Source organism: Tetrao urogallus (assembly GCF_951394365.1).
Source record: "Tetrao urogallus genome assembly, chromosome: 3".
In the NCBI taxonomy this organism is placed as follows: Eukaryota; Metazoa; Chordata; class Aves; order Galliformes; family Phasianidae; genus Tetrao; species Tetrao urogallus.
This window is the reverse complement of record NC_136815.1, coordinates 51,365,401-51,382,607: the sequence shown is the minus strand read 5'-3', so window position 1 is coordinate 51,382,607 and position 17,207 is coordinate 51,365,401. Positions and strand designations below refer to the sequence as shown.

The 17,207-nt window shown below is 36.1% G+C and overlaps 1 protein-coding gene across 1 annotated transcript in view; it reads right to left on the bottom strand.

The window, feature by feature from the left end:
• Positions 1 to 1,216: 1,216 nt before the first annotated feature.
• CEP192 (centrosomal protein 192) overlaps positions 1,217 to 17,207 on the bottom strand; it is a gene marked incomplete at both ends in the record, with an annotated part of 55,783 nt that continues 39,792 nt past the window's right edge. Inside the window, 9 exons of the mRNA XM_079533881.1 lie at positions 1,217 to 1,355; positions 3,875 to 3,933; positions 4,402 to 4,525; positions 5,389 to 5,510; positions 9,211 to 9,330; positions 10,015 to 10,110; positions 10,985 to 11,064; positions 12,351 to 12,549; positions 14,581 to 14,686. Of these exons, the coding sequence (XP_079390007.1) occupies positions 1,217 to 1,355; positions 3,875 to 3,933; positions 4,402 to 4,525; positions 5,389 to 5,510; positions 9,211 to 9,330; positions 10,015 to 10,110; positions 10,985 to 11,064; positions 12,351 to 12,549; positions 14,581 to 14,686 (1,045 nt within the window). The remainder of the gene's footprint in view (positions 1,356 to 3,874; positions 3,934 to 4,401; positions 4,526 to 5,388; positions 5,511 to 9,210; positions 9,331 to 10,014; positions 10,111 to 10,984; positions 11,065 to 12,350; positions 12,550 to 14,580; positions 14,687 to 17,207) is intronic.

The following is a 17,207-nucleotide window of genomic DNA, read 5'->3' as shown; positions in this document are numbered from 1 at the left end:
ACTTATTTGAAAGTTAAATTACTTTCAATATGAAACTGTATTTTCACTCCTACTTTTGCCAACTTGAAGAAAGGAATAATGTATGTAACCAATGAGAACAAGGCTATCAAAGTTACATTTCTAGCTTATGGCAACTTCAGATATAACACATGATACAGAAGTGAAAGAGCCAACAGCCAAAGGGTGCAGAGAGCATGGAAGCAACGGGTAACTTGACTGCAGAACTGCTGTTCACTGAATCCTACAATGTAAGAACTGGAGAGCACTCAACAAAATTTTAAAAGAAATCCACTTAGCACATAGGGGAAAAACTTCTCTTGAAAGAGCAGACAGTGAACATCTGGTGCTTGCTGCCACACAAAGTTGTGAACACAGGGTATCAAAAGGCTCAAAGAGGCATACAGATAAATTCATAAACAGGTCCATAAATGGAAAAAAGGGATAGGTGGGAATCTCTGCATCCTGTCCCCATTGTAATAACTCCGGAGATCTGGGAAAGTGCAAGGAAAAGAAACCAAAGGCAGCAGATCAGGCTTTTGCGATCTCCAAGAACAACCATCTTTTTGCCATTGTTAAAGACAGAATATCAGCCTAGAAGAATCATTTTTGAGTGCTGAAAGCAATATTGCTCATGTTGAATTGACAGTGTTTTCACATTGCTAGGAAAAAAAAGTAATGCTTAAGCCTACCACTGAACTGACTGTACAAGCTTTACCAGATGAAGACACAATATGTAGCAAGTCAGCTTCTGTACTGCAATCCCATCCCCCCAAAACCCCTAAACCCAAAATAACTAAGCATTGCTTAGGAGTAGGAAGCTTAATCCTTCATGTACAGCAAGTAACCATCTAACCACCAAAGACAGAAATGAGAATCAACAGTTAATGCATACTTTATTTCTGTATTTACAATGTTGAAAATAAAATACATTATATCTTCCTAATAAATGCAAAAATAGAAACCTCCCTTTTCAACAAAAGTGCAGAAACATAAGTTAGAACATGATAACTTTAAAAACACAGAATATTATTTCTCAGTGTTTTTACTATGAAAAAGCACTTGAAAAACAAGCGCCATAATTCATCTTAAAGATGACTTTCCATCAGAGCAGCATCACAGGGCAAAACAAGTAAAAGGTTAGTATGGAAATGTAGTAGCAAATCCTTGAATAGTTTAAATGGCTTAAACCATCCTAAACAATTGTAAGTTGTTCAGACTATTCTTTTGCAATAGCTTTACCACAGAGTCGAATGTTAATACAGCCATATTTGGTCGTGTGCACGGCCAAGAGACCTTCAAATATGCCTTCTGCTTGTGGCTTGAACTGGACTGGCACATTGATGTAATGATGGGATCTGCAAGGAGACAATTGTGCATATTCATGAACAACCAAGCAAACTGTACCAGATATTGAAGTTCTAATCCTTATTATCACCACAACTATACATTTGATGCGTACTAGACCATCAAGTTTATTTTTACAGTTTTTATTATTACTCTTCTGAAGGAAGATTTTAAAGGCAATTCTTTTCTACAGGTACTGAAATATTTTATTGCTGCTAGTTTATCTGGATAGGTTTGTTCTGCCTCTTCACAATAATACTGACTGCGCACCTATTATGTTTACAGCAAAGTTACTACATGTTTTCACAGGTCCATTGATGAGCATACCAAAATGTACAATTCTCAATCAATTTAAAGCTGGTAAAATATTTTCAATTATTTTTAGTTGCCTCTACGTGAATAAATATTTCACTGAGTCACCACAAGCCAATACATCAATCCTCAACCAGTATCTTCAAACTGTTGCATCACATCTTTTTTGGTTACTTACTTACTTCTATTCAGATTGCATAAAAACGTGCCAAATAGTAAAATTCAGCTGTAGGTAGGCTATAAAGGGTGGCTGTCTTAATTGTCAAAAGCCTAGAGTGAACATGTTAAAGTTAAAAAATATAAGCTATACAACCAAAAAGGCTGGAAATGCTGAGCAGAAGTCTATTAGCCATGGCATCTGATGGAAATATTCAGTACTAACAAAGAAGTAGAAGTAACGGGCACACATTAGAATAAGGAAAAACAAATAGCAAAACTCACTAAGAAAAAAGGATTTGTTTGTTTCTTAAATTTAATGATAACTCTAGTTCTCTGCCTTTGGCAGCATTTAGTGCTATCCAGCATCTTTTAGAATGTGCTCATTTCCTCTACTTTTTATTATTTTGTTGTTACTATATATTAGATACTAGATAGAGAAGAACGTCAGTATGACCCTTTCATTTGTAACAGATGCATTGTATTAGAAAACAAAAAAGGTAGTAAGAATTGAAACTGAAGCTCAAGACTTAGTCTGCTGAAGACTTCACAAAAGTAAGAATAAATTTAAGAAAAAGTCAGAAGGTGTGCACAAATCTGTATCTTCAGAGCGATATACAGATGCTTCCTTATATATCCTATCACATAGTCAAAAAGAATACAGCCAAACTCAAGCTCACATTATCAAAGCAACGGTAAGTCACATATCACTCTTCAAGAGAAGTCCACATCCAACTTTCAAAGACTGATTTCCAAAACAGTTACTATATGACCTCAGTAATGGCATATGGCAACTATATTTAGTTTAATCTGACCACAGAATTGAAGTGTCCATTTAGTTGGTGCTATACACTGTCTTTTAGAAAAGCAGAATTAATCAGGCACTGCTCAGTTTGCTTTGCAGCAGTCAGTATATTTCCGATGACCAGGATAAGGTTCAACACACTAAAGAGTATTTTTGAAACATGTATCTTCCAATTAAGTTACTCACCTTTTTTCAAGGACTGTCAATACATGACTGTCCTTTGCCTAAGGCTGTACAGCCTCAGATAGATCTAGCAAGTTGTTTTTATTTGAGTAGATTTGTATCTTGTTCACTACTTTGGCAATAAACTCTTTAGTGGCAACTCCAATTAAAAAAAAATGCAAGTGAAGTAGAGGCACTAAAAAATGTCTCAGTGGAGTTACAACACTTCTTACTAGAAACTGGCTTCAAAATACCTTGAATACTGTGGTTAGTAACATAACATCTATTACAAAGATGGGGCTGTGACATATCACTGGAAGAGAAGAAACAGAGTATCCAGTCCTATTTCTGACCTTACATACAACTTCTACTCTGCATATACTTAGTTTCCTCATCTTTAAAATGGAGAAATATCTAAATACTGAGAAAATGTATGTTGTATGACTTCTAATGAAATGGTTGCAATTTTATCTTCATGACACTCCTGCTGTTATAGATGAGCATGTTTGATGCTATATCTCTTTATGAGATGACTAACAGGACTGTCAAATACCTGCACTAGTCAACTCTCAGGATGGCTGGGTTTATTTTGAAGGGCTTTTATCACCAACTTGAAAATTCCTTTTATGCAAGTAATATGCTGAACTTCTTGGTAAGACCGAGCAATTCCACTGGCTGCTCAAACCTACATTTGCAGAGAATCTTTCATGCAGCTCTGCAGGTTTGTCAAATTAGAAGCATGATGAAGGCAATTTGGTCTGTTGTGTACAAAGTATAAATGGAAGGAATGACTTGATTGTGCACAGCAGGCCAAATGGCTAAATGAAGCATTAGGTTTAGCACGAAAAGCAGCAGCACTGTTTGCAGTGAAGAAATTGGCAGATGCAGAAGTAACTGCGTGGGATCATTCTGTTCCTAACCAAGATTACAGAGCTCAGTATTAGCAAAAAAAACCTCACATATTTAACTAGACAGCTAGAATGCTAGGTCTTTATACCTACATTTTAGCACTGTACATTGAGAAGATATTTATCTTACTGAATTAAATTTTTTTCATTGTTGTTAGGCAAGAATGTTAGCACAAGAGTTACTTACCTTAGAGAGTATTTTGAGTGTTTGATGTAGAAAGGCTCATTGGGACTCAAAAATTTCAGCTGCAATTTAATACAAAATGTTTAAAGACCCACTGTATCTAAAGCCTCTTATATTCACTCTATAACATGGTTAAGCTAAACAAGGTAATTTACAAATACAGCATTAGATAGATCCAGTGGTTAAAAATGAAACATGCCCAGATTGGTGCATTTGAGAAGAACCGAAATCTCAGGATATTTTAATGAAGTTAAAAAAATAAAGATAACAAGAAATCTATCATCTTTTTAAAACTACTGCATAGCTTACAAATACCCTCACTGACTCAGTCAAGAAGAGAAAAATTACAGAGGAGAGCAAATTTTTTCAAGTATAATACTGTCTTTTGAAACTAGCAACACAAGACTTGAACTATTGCCATCTTATGCCCAGAGTAAAAAATAAAGAATAAAAATAAGCCATCATAGAACGCAGAACTGCTAGGAGGATTTATGAAAATATGCATTTAGAAGAAACCCCACCAGACTTACCAAATGCGTTCTAAATGAATTATTTCGCAAGTTGACTTTTAACGTGCGTGATTCCCCAATTCTAGTTGGAAGAAAAGTGTACAGGTCTTCTGGTGCATACACCCCACGAGTTACCTCATTCAGTCTGATACGGAAAAGGGAGTTAAGATGGTAAGATTTTACTTATATGGTCTGGATGTATTGATTACATACTTCAAGACGTTCATATTTTCTTAAGAGAATAAACAAGGAAACACTGAAAGATCTTGAAGGCATCGACACTCTCACTTATGTGTCATAGGTTATACATTTTAGCCACCAAGAGTCTAAGGAAAGCATCACTGCAACATAAATACATGAGCTTACTTACACATGCTTTTACAATCTGAATTTTCCATCCATATGCTTTACTACACAGCTAGTCTCTTTTCAGGGATTCCACATTTAACCAAAACGTTTTACTCTCCTGCCATACTCATATCATCCCATAGTATAAGAATTGTGGATCAATTTTAAAGAAAAATAGCAATGTTAAGACATGCAGTACACCACATTCTTACAATGAACTTGAACATTTTGTAAAACCACCAAAATGGGTCAGTAAACAATTCTGCTGCTGATACTAGTTTTCACAACAGCAAATTATGATTAGGCAACCTAGAAAATTAAATGAAAAGAATGTGAAACTGAACAATGCAGTGCAACACAAGGTTTGGTCAAGTATGTTTCTGCAGCTATTTGCTCATATAGGATAACCAAGATTGGAAGAGAGTCAGGATGTCTCACGTTCAACACCCCTTGTACCGAGAATATCGGTTATGGGCTCAGATAAGGTATTTCACAGGGCTTTGTCCTGTTAGGTCCCAGAAATCTCCAAGGGCAGACAGCAGAGCCTCTCTGGGCAGCCTGTTCTACCACACAGCTATTGTAACAGCAAAAAGGTTTGGTTGCGTTTTTGGAACTTCCAACCATTAGCAGCATCTCATTTCAGTTCTTGCCCATACATACCCTGCTTTAGTTGTACAAGCCTCAGAGCAAACCTTCCTTTTAGGTGTAACTGGGCTTCCAGCTTCTATGAGGGTTTCCGCGGAAGCCCTTCCAACTGCAGCTGTATTTTCTGCTTTGGTACCCTATTGACAAAGATAAGGAAGTCTTTAAATTTTGTATTGAAAAGGTCCCAAGTACTGAAGTCATTTTCCTTAGACAAGGGAAGGGAGTAAGACTTTTTTTTTTTTTTTTTTTTTTTTTTTTTAAAGTATAGTATTTCAGAACAGTAACAGATGAGCAGCAGCTTGGGAGGACCAAGCTTTTGTGTTTTATGTACCATGTTTTGTCTTTACTTGTTAAAAGGCAGTTCACAGAACACTGGTAGTGCAGTAGAGGCGGAATCTCATAAAGGCTGCAAGAAATTTCTCTGCAGACATTCTTGAGGCCCACGTGCCTCAAGAGCAGCAAAGTCAGCAAAACAACTAGTCACAGAGGAAGACATCAGTTATCACTGTAGTTTAAATTCCCACCAAAGCACAAAGCCTCATAATACTACTTCTGCATTATGAAGGATACATCAGTCCTCAAGGGGCATCACTCCAGAGAAAAAGAATCTGATGCACTAAATAGTAACTGTCACACTTAGAAATTAGGACAAAAATATTTACCTCTGTCACAACCTCTATTCAATGTACTATCTAACACAACAAAACCAGACCACCCAAAGGGAATATTTTGCCAAACAGCCAATTCAAAATTCTCCACTGTCTGATGAATCTAGCCAGCTACTGTCTGGGATCCCCTTGTGTTACAACATCTTGACAAAAAGACAAAGAACTAAAGAACCTCCCCACATGTACGGTCATACAACATAGTCTTTTTTTTCCCAAATAGCACTGGTGTTTTAGACAAGCAGTTGATTTCCTTATGCAGGGAAGATTTAAAAAATAATTTTCTCTTCAATAGAGCTGCTATGACAAACTTGTCTTTCAGACATTGATTTCTCTACTTGAAAGAGCCGCGAGTCAATCTGCCAGAAATAGCAACAGCCAACAAAAAACCTTAATTTTAAGAATATTCTTCAGCTGCAAATAATCCATGAACCACAGTAGAACCCTGTACCTAAAGATAAAAAAAGCCTGCATATATGTTGTTTCAAGAGCTTTTAGTTTTCCATGTAGGAAAAAATGATGGGTGTCGTGCTTCAGTGTTATCATTCAAATTCTTCTGGATCAATAGGGCAGGTTCACTGCATAAGAATAATACCCATAATGGAAAATAATCACAAGTTCTGTCTTCCCTGATCTTTACAAAAGTATCTTCAAGTATTGCTTTATTTGACACCTTACTAATTTCTCCTGTTTCAAATGAAATTAGTATGTTAAACATTCACCATATGGTTCTCTTGATCCTGAAGTAACTTCAAAAGCATATGCTTTTTTTAATGCGCGTTTAGTGTGAAATTAGATTTTGCTCACTGAGATTAAAAAAAAAAAAAAAAAAAAAAAAAAGGGGGGGGGTCCCCTATTACTCCTGGAATATCCAAATAAGATGAAGGTTCCATATTGCTAATAACAATAAAAATCAAATCAGAACTTTTAGTAAAATGTTCTGTATTAACCATTCAAAAATAGAGCTCAATTTGTTCACTTTACCTCTTGCAAAATAACACACTAAAAAGTTACTTAACACAACAGCTAAAGTACACAGATCACATTTAAAAAAAAATCACGCCTATCATTTGTAGTATTGTCAACCAACACTGGAATTCTTTATGCAGTCCTCAACTTTCTACACACTGAAGAAGCCATCATAACCTAGGTCCTGCCTCAGCCCTCTGACAGGTTCTTGCTGATTGACTGCTTCAACAAGAAGAAATCAATACCTAAACCTAAATGCTATTCCAAAGTATTTGTGCACAATGGTGGCATTCCTTTTTGCCCATTGATCTTTGGCCAGTTCCTCATAGCAAATGTTCATCAGAAAGAGGAAAAACTAAGTTTGCATTGTCAGTATTGACAGGAAGAGACTGCAAGGGGCATTTGAGTCCTTCCTCTCTCTGTCCCTAGGATCAGATGTGGAAACCAGTTCTTCTGCGTTGGAGTCTATGGTTTCTAACGGTGGGAACTGCAAATGCAAACAGAGCATCACAGTTACAGCTAACTGACTTCCTAGGAAAAAAAAAGAAGAAAATGGTAAGTACCATTGATTTTCCTAACTTCACCTTGTTCTAGTTCTTTCCTGACGTCGTTCACACCTCTTTCCAATTCTATTGAAGCGGTGCTATAAATATATACCACTCCATCATTGTGAATGACAGTCAGTCTTCCTATTTCATTTTATCAAAAAATCACAGCAGTACCCCACCTAGGGCAAGCCTACAGGATATAAGTCCTTCCCAAAGCTGTAGTAATGTAGTATACACTCTTGGTTCCTAGGACATAATAGGCAATAACTGACTTGTCTTCTCTAAAAGCAGGCCGTATTAAAAAGCTGCAAGAGTCTAAGTAAATGTTCTGTGTTGACTCCTCTTGCAAAATGATAACTAGTTTCCTTATCTAGTTGATACAAAAAGATTTTCTACTCTTTATCAAAAATGACCTCAAGATATTTCAAGTATTTTCTGTAATGCTTTATTCCTAGAAGTATAAGGAAATGCTGGAAAGATCTAATAGTTAACAGCTTTAAGTAGAGTCAAGAGGAAAGAGAAACAAATCTGACATGCTAGTTCAAAAACATTGATGTCAAGTCATGCAGCTCAAAGATTTACACAATTCTGACAACTACTCATGTTCTCGGAAGAGAATTATTCAGAACCCTAGACTTCTAATAAAGAATTCATCTTTTCTCAAGCTTGAAACAGTCAACTGACAGATGTTTTCCTCGCTTTATGGGAAATGATGTTCAAAGTATTTGATGAAAGCTTAAAAAAAAAAAATCTCCAAACAAACATTGTACAAGTCTCATTCTTCCAGACAAAATTAGAAATCATTTAACATTTATATTATTAACAAGCCCTATTCTCAATGTAATTAACTACTGGGAAGAAAAAAGATCCTACAAAGTAAAAGGTATCTTGCCAAGAAGGGTAAAGTAAGGCTTCTATATGTAGCAATCACAGAATATCAAAGTTCTTCACATTCAGCTCATCTACATAAGGATTAGAATTTACTTATCTTAAATATTTAAAAATAGATTTTGTGTCCTATGCAGACTCACTTTAGATGGATGGATGGTGAGGTAGTGACTAGAAGTGAGCTAAGAAGTGATTTTCTGTGCTCTCTTAACTCCCAAACCCATTTCTCTAGGCCTCGCCATAAAATCAGAGCTCAGGAGCATGAAAAGAGCAAAGAAGAGCTCTGATTTAATTGTTTCTATGTATAAATCTAAATAATCACCCATATCTATGCTGAACTGTGATAAAATGCTCAAATCGATTTCATCAGAAACATACCCACATCTCCAAAGCAGGTGGTAAGCAAAACTAAAAACTGAGCTACATACTGGATCAAAGGTCAATAGCTTTACTGCTTATTTACAGAAATAAACGCAATGCATTTAGCATGTGATATAAACAAATCTGCCCCTGCAGAAATTATTCCCACAGGAGTTTCTCTACAGTCTCTGAGCAGAAAGCAAAATTTTACACGTTAAATGACAAAAGATAATGCATTATCACATAAGCAAGACTAAAAACTCATTTTTGTAATATAAGAAAAACAGTACAGTTCAGGCTGTATCTTCTTTCATAATATCATTGAGGCGTATCAGCAATAATACAGTATAGTGACATTAAGATGTTATGAAATAACAGGATAGAGTTTATAGCATTTATATACTCACTGTTCCAGAAAGCTGAAACCTTAATTTGTGTTTCCAACTAGGTTTTTCAACAGGGTGACACTCAAGGTCCCAGAACTGAGAATAATCTCCACTTTCTCTAGGTAAAAACATTAGAGAAACCTACAAAAAACAAGAAGAAAAAATTGCGAAAGTTCAAAATAATTTATAAAACTCCATAACTTTACTTGTACAAAGTTTCATTAAAGCCAGCACAATTATTTATACACTACAGAAATTGATGCATGCATTCCACACACACAATCTTGCAGAAAACATTATCGTTCATCCTCCTTTGCCTGCAAATGAAAAGGTTCTGGTAAAAAGGGTTGTGCCTCACAGAATCCTATGCAGTACATCTTTGGATGTTGATAATTGTGGTTATGAAACCCTCTACCGGCCAGAAAGTAAAATTGTAAGTTAAATGAAATCCACTTTAGGACCAAACAATTGTTCCTCAAGAATTCTGACATAAACAGGAGCTAGTTCTCACACCAGTTTTGCAAAAACACAGTACAATTTCTAATAATCTTGTGGATTTTTATAAAGCATTTTAAATCAATCTTCTGTTCTAGAACAGAGTATCTTCTAAAACAACAAAACAAAGTAAACCTATAGATTGCATGATATCTTAACATCAACTCAGCTGACATTATAACACCTGTGGCAAGTAGATACGGACCACTTAATACAAATAGATATAATGAAAACCAGCTTCAATAATTCAACTGTTATTTCAGAAAATTTATCATGCAGGGTACTGTTTTACAATTAAGATAAATTAATATGCTTGAAACGTCAGCTTACCTTCTCTTTTCCATGAGCTTCAAGTGTACCAGAAACATGGTAACATCTGAAAGCAGAGTAAGTAGCTCTATAAACAGAACCAGTTCCATCCATGGCCTGCAAACGAAGTTAGGCACCAGATTCAGGAGGGATTAGAATACATGCTGCCCTCTCTGCCCCCTGCCTCACCATGCTTACATAAGACTGAAAAATGCACCCAATAAAGCTATTTTCAAATAAGCAAATAACATTCAATCCCTAAAAGCAAACAACAAAGACTTGAAGCTACTACAGTATGAATGCAGTCATCACAACTACTGACTTCCAGTTTAGACGTGGATACTAACTGGAACACTACATACTCTGTCTTCACAGTCATGGCCACATTTACAGGATTTCTGGGATACAAAATTTTCTTCCATCATTTCATAATCCATACTAATTCTAGCACAGAATCCAATGATCATCGCAGCATTCAGCTATCAAGAAATAGGAGACTATTTACAAATACTAGTTACAGCTACTACAGTAACTGCAAAATCAGCAGTAGTGTAGTTCAGATATCCTTTCCCTAACTTTAAATTACCTACAGAGGTATAATGCAGAGCAGAATTCTAGAAGCATGTGTCTCGTAACAGGGCAAGTTAGATTGGCATTCTGGATCAGAAACAAACACATCTTTCATGTATGTTTGACAACTAGTGCAATCCAGAATACAACACTGACTGAGCAAAAGCAAGCACCATAAGCTACTAAGTGAACCAGAAATAGGCTCACAGAGCACTGATTCCCAGCCAGAGGTATACTAGAGGAAAAAAAAGGGAAAGTTTTCCTTTATATGGACAGAGTCAGAGTGATGGTAAAGAAACTAACTAAGTTCAGGCTCAAAAAGGCATACTTTCTCAAGAGGCTAGAGGGAGAAAGAGAGAACAAGCAAAAAAACACAACAGGGAATTTGCATAAAACACTCTCAATGCAAGCATTCACTCACTTTAACATAGGGTGGAGTAAATGATGATAAGTTCCACCTGACATTTTCATCCCCCTTATTCTCCATTTCCAGGTAACTCTCTGCAAGAGAAATATCACATGTAAATAAATTTGTTCAAATACCTTTAATTGAATGAATTCAAAACAGGCAGTTTGTTTAGAAAGAAAGCCCCTTTATTTCTAGATATAGTGAAGATTACTAGCAGTGGTTCTTACAATGTCAAGTAGATTTGAAACTTCAGGAACAGACTCAAATAAAGCACACTATCAGAAATTCCTTGCAAGTTTTTACAAATGAATTTGGAAGTCAAGCCTTCCAGTGAAGAACCATATTGAAGATGCTTACAAGAAGTGAGACCCGAACTCGATATGCCTAAAAGAACAGAAGAGAACCCTCCAAAAGGCCCGGAAGCATAAAGACAATTACGTGGTCGTATTGTCTGTAGGAGGAAGTTATCTCTTTGAAAATTCAGTGTATGACAATTAGCAAAGAGAAATCTAAGTCAACTCCAACATTCCAATTTATTGCCTTGAGATTTTTGGAGGCTATCTTCACTTTCTAGTGTACAAAAACAGACATCCCCCCTCCAAAAAAAAAAAAAAAAAAATCCCTGAAGATACCCAACTCTTCTCCAAGATGTTATTTGGCTGCTCAGGGAAGAACACTGACAGTATTGTTAAAAAAATATATATATATAATCAATAAAGTAAGCCTTGGCAGTTCTAGAGGTAGTTAAATGAAAGCATAGGGTCAGTGAATCACTACAAAAATACCAGATACCTAGAAAAAGAGTACAACACACTAACAAATCTGGTATCTAGATAACAGAATGACAGTTTCATACAGCAATCTGAAGAATTTGAAGTATTTACTGTAATTAAAAGTACAGACAGAGAATTTTCAACAACATGCTCCTGGATCATTAAGTACAAGACAGGAACAGCCAGTCTCAGAGCTGGCATTCCTAGAGACTTAAGGCAGAATATTTCCCTTCTACCTGTAGATAGATTTACATAAACATCTTTGGAACACGATGAGAATGGGTATACTGCACAATAACACTGCTGCAAAAGAAGTTCAACAAAACACAATTAGCAGTGTCCTTTTGACAGAGGCACGGTTCAGTGGATACATCAATAATTTAAGAAATTGGCAACTTACCTGCCCGCATACAAACCATCCGCAGGAAAATGTGTTACTATGAAGGAGGAAAAAAAGATTTCCATCACGAGGACTAACAGTTCAATGAATCAAAACATGGTAACTGGAATCAACAATTTCAAGGCATTCAAGTTCCCAAACATTCAATACAGAAAACAAAAACACTGAAGATCTCTCAGATGTTATAGTTACTAAGTATTATTACCTGTGCATTCACCAGCTCTTGTTTTAGGAAAAATAATCGATCTGCTCTTTATTTCCATTTTTGTTAAAGGATGTGCTGAGAGAGGTTTTGCCACGTGAACAGTAGGACTTGCAGATTGTACAGTAAATAAATCACGTCTTCTAGATGGAGAGCTTGTTCCAGACACATCCTGCGCCTCACGAATCTGCACTTTAATAACCTTTTACACAATTTGGAGAGAAAGACTTAAAATAGTGAATGTTCTTACATTAACAAGTCATATTACTCAGGTCTATTCCCTCGAGCTCTAAGAACACACATTGTTCAGCCTCACGTCCCAACAGAGAAAAAAGTCTTAAGCCAGTTGGCCATCTCTAGCTTTTGTTCCTGATGTTTTAAGATTTTAGGATAAATTTAATTCAGGACAAAAGGAAATTTTACTGAGCACTTATCTAGAAGTTTTAATTCAATACTCAAGATGTTCTTTTTAATCTAAACCCCACACCCTGCTGCCAACTTCTGCAAATATTTCTCATTTATTCGTTATTACAAATAGTATTTTCTTACAATTATGTTTTGTAAGAAATGTTTTGGAATATATTTTTATTAATAGATCAGCAGAGGATTGTTCCTCAATAAGAGAAACAATTTAGATCGACTGAATTTAATTGCCTATTGCTAGAATATTCTCTATTTGCAGAGAAAGGGACCAGGACTGTCTGAAACAAAATGAAGATTATGTTCATTTTTGGCTGTGTAAGTAATGCTTCTGAAAATTAAATATGAAATCTTACCATTCTTCCTGCCTTACTAGACAGATTGCAAAGAAATGGCAAAAGCATTACCAAGTACCAGATATCTTACAATTAGAGTGGTTTGGATATACCCTCTACTTCTGCCATACCAGGTTTCTTCTCTTCAACTTTTTATTATTAAGTAATTAAATCAATATTATTTAATATTTTATTAACGTAACACAGTAAAAGATGTACACAATGCCAATTTCCTTCTCTACAAACTCCTTTTATCAGCTTCTCATGTTTTTTCTTGGTGGTTTTGGTTGTGCTTTTTTTCATTTGTTCTCCTCATTGTAGGACAGCTCAGGTTGGAAGAGACATTTAAGCCTACCCAGATTCAACTCCCTGTTGTGAGCAAGGACATCTTCCACTATGATCAGGCTGCACAGGACCCCATTCAACCTGGTCTGAACATTTCCAAGGGCATCCACAGCTTCTGTGGGAAACCTGTTCCAGTGACCCACCACCCTTATAGCGAAGAACTCTGCCATAATATCTAATCTAAATCTACCTCTCCCACTTTAAAGCTACTACCCTTTGTCCTGTCACTGCAATCCCTGATAAAGGATCTCTTGCCAAGGCAGTTTGCAATTCTGTATTATTCATATCATCTTTCTCCATCTAGAAGGTAAGTAGATAGACTGTTTTAACCTTTCAGTGTCTATCATTTCTCTCTATGTGTACCATTATAATTAATCCAAAATAAATAACAGCTGTAAAAAAAAAGACAATATGTATTTCTCTGGGGGAAATCACCAAGGAGATTTCATACTTTCACACTGAAAAAAGCAGAAAAATTGTTGGCTCTGTGAATTTTATTATTGCCTTAATTGAATCAAGGCAAAATTTTGGATTAAAATGCATAAGAAGCAAGAACCTATTCTACACATTCATTATTACAGACTTGTCTGCCAGAAGGTTAAGTTCACCTTAAGGGAGTCCAAAGTGAACTTGTCCAGAGTCTTGTCCAGCAACCTGCTTTAACTCCTTTTGTCTTAAAGGTTTACATACATAGAGATACATACACTGTCTACATGTGTAGTCTGTATAAACAAATATATACACATATATTAAAAAGCAGAGATATATAGATAATTATATATGTAAGAAACATAACTTCAGCATTTCTAGAAAATGATATACAAATAGTGAGTATATTGAAAAAATTTTGATTGGCAATGCAGTCCTACTGTTCACATCACGGTGTTTCATTAATCTCTAAAGAAATAAAGATTCTCAATTTTCAAAACATGTTTTGTTGCTTTGGGTTTGCTGTGCATTTCTTTGTTGTTTTTGTTTGTTTGTTTGTTTGGGGTGCTTTTTTTTTTTTTTTTTTTTGGAAATACCATCTTTACAAATCTGTGGCGTGGAGGGAGAGATTTTAAATGAGAATTAAGTTTACAGAACTTGTGCTCCACATATAAAAGATTTTGGCAACATTACTAGCCACTTACTTTTTGTCCATTATCACAGTGGATGTAGATTAGCCCACTCCAAGGAATTACAGAAGGCTTTGTGGCAAGTGAAGGATTAGGACTCACCAGAATTAGTGCACGGCTCCTAAAAGGAAAAAACATTTTGTCTAATAGGAGGATCAAGCTAACAAAGATTACAGATCTCCCTAGCTCAAGAAAGAATGCACTTTTAAGACAGTAGCTAAGCAAAAATGATCTAGAAACAAATATCAGTAGTAAGTATCTGAAAATATTACGCGTTGTTAGAAACTTAAAAATAACTTACTGCATAAACTTGTTATTGATGTTTCTTTAAGGGTACAGAGGGAAAGCATGACATACACATTAAGAAACAACCTCTCAGGTCATAAAATGCAAACACAGAACGACATGAATCAGAAAAATATACTCTAGAAGGAAACTTCTATTCAAACAAAGTATGTGCAAATTGCACCTTTAAAACTAATTCTAGCTTTAAAGAATTTGCATGCTTTCCTTTCTCCCACTCAGAACCACTGATTTTGGAGAAAAACTTTTCAATGGTTTCTATAGTTATGTAGGTAGGGGACACCAAAGAGTCTACTAAATTCATTTCAAGTAATTACAACATAAGACAGTACTTTGACCAGTGAAAATGTAAGTTTGATTTACAATGTTCTGTATTCAATATCATAAAATTTCAACATAAAAGAGGGCAGAAAGTAAGCAATGAAGCATTCAAAAAAACCACAAAAAAAAAAATCACATTGATTTTACATTAGGACAGTTAATGAGTGAAAGCACTCAAATCATCCCAGAAAAACTAGCTTGAAGTGTCACTAGCAGAGCACTGCATTTGAAAAGTTCAGTGTAAGAACAAAAATCAGTCCTCAGAGGAAAGTCAGCTCCATAATAATCCTCAAAATAAAACCTTCTCATACACACTTCAACTAACAGGCATCAGTAGCCTCATACTAATTCAGGGTTTTACTATTTCCTTAAAGAACCGTTGAAATCTCAGTTTCCTCTAGGAGAAAGTCCTGCATAGGCACAGCCAACCTACACAGACACAAAGCCAACATACACAAAGCCATTTCAACCTTACCGTTTTGGATAAAAATCTTATTACTTTAAAATTTCAGTACTCAGAATCTTTACTCTTACGGCTCTGCCACTCTCTCACACATACACAAATCTGTGTACGTGAGAACATGACTTACTAGTACATATAAAATTCTCAGTTACTACCTGCTTTCACTGTCTTTGCTCCTATCAGCCTGACTCTGACGTTTACTGCCAACTTCACATACAAATCCAACCTGCATGGAATCATGACCCAGATGTCTCAAAAGGGTGACATCCAACCTACAGATACCAACATCTCTCGGTACTTTTCCTGCTGTGGAATGGAGCAGTCTAGGGAAGACAAATCCTGCCTAACTGCCCTTCAAACCTTATTCAGAAGGGAAGTCTCCAAGACGCTTCCTAAACAAGGCACTTGCAAATCTTTCCAGATGCCAACAGTCCCGGCTCCAAAAGTGCAATTCCTTTGACAGCACCAATCAATACTTCCAACACTGAGACATCTCCATGATAAAAGTCTCTTAGAAAGCTATCAAATTCAGCAGGGACTTACGATTTAACGATTCCGCATTCAGACAGGTTGAAGGTTGCACCTATCACATTCCAGGAAATGTAAGGATTTTAGTTAAGGTGAAACAGGAGATGGCTTGCATGATCTAACTGGCTCTGATGTGGCAAAGGCAGTCTTTGATTTTAGGACTTCCACTATCACTGAGGAATTGGAGCTTCTCCTTTCACGGCTTAAATCAGCTCAAGAATTCCACACAGCTCCAGCCATCACAGTGCATACTATAAAAGACTGCCTGGCTTCCATCCTGACACCATGACTGTTCTTGTCATGGTATGGAGATTGCCATAGAAAGTAGAAAACTATGTAAGCAGAACCTGTCATGCTTAAGCCAGCTGTTCCCACAGGTCTGTTTCCTGCTTGCAGGCCTCTGTTCTTGATCCAGGCTACTTTTTGGACCTAACCTGTTTGGCCACAGCTCATTCTTTTCTAATGAAAAGAAGACAATATAATTATGCAACACAAGAAAGTTGCTTCAAGCCTGTCACTGATCCCATCAATTAAAAAAAAAAAAAAATTGAAAGAGTCCTGAGTCTAGGGTACAAGATACTCAACATATCCTTGCTATTAGCTATTGCAGATTGTACGCTGGTCTCCCACTGTTTTAATTGGCCACTCCTTGCAGATATTCTAACCCCTGCACAGAATCATCTTGATTTTTTTTTTTCTGACTCAAGAATTTAAATCTAATTGAGTATCAAATTAAATGTTGAAGACCATACCTCAAACAGTGACGCAGGACTAAAAAGAAAGCCTCTGCTTTGTGTAAACATCTAAAGATAAGATAGTTGCTTAACTCTTTAAGAGTATTTCTGAATTTACCTTAATTTTAATTCAGAAATGAGAAGTGGTAAAGTGCTTTTTGGTTGATATCTGTTAAGAGTCCACACAAGCAATGACGGTACAAAGACTGCTCCAAAATACTGCTAGATAAGGTAGAGATGATCTGATGCTGACTTGCCATTTCATACTAACAAATACTGAGAAGCCACAGGTT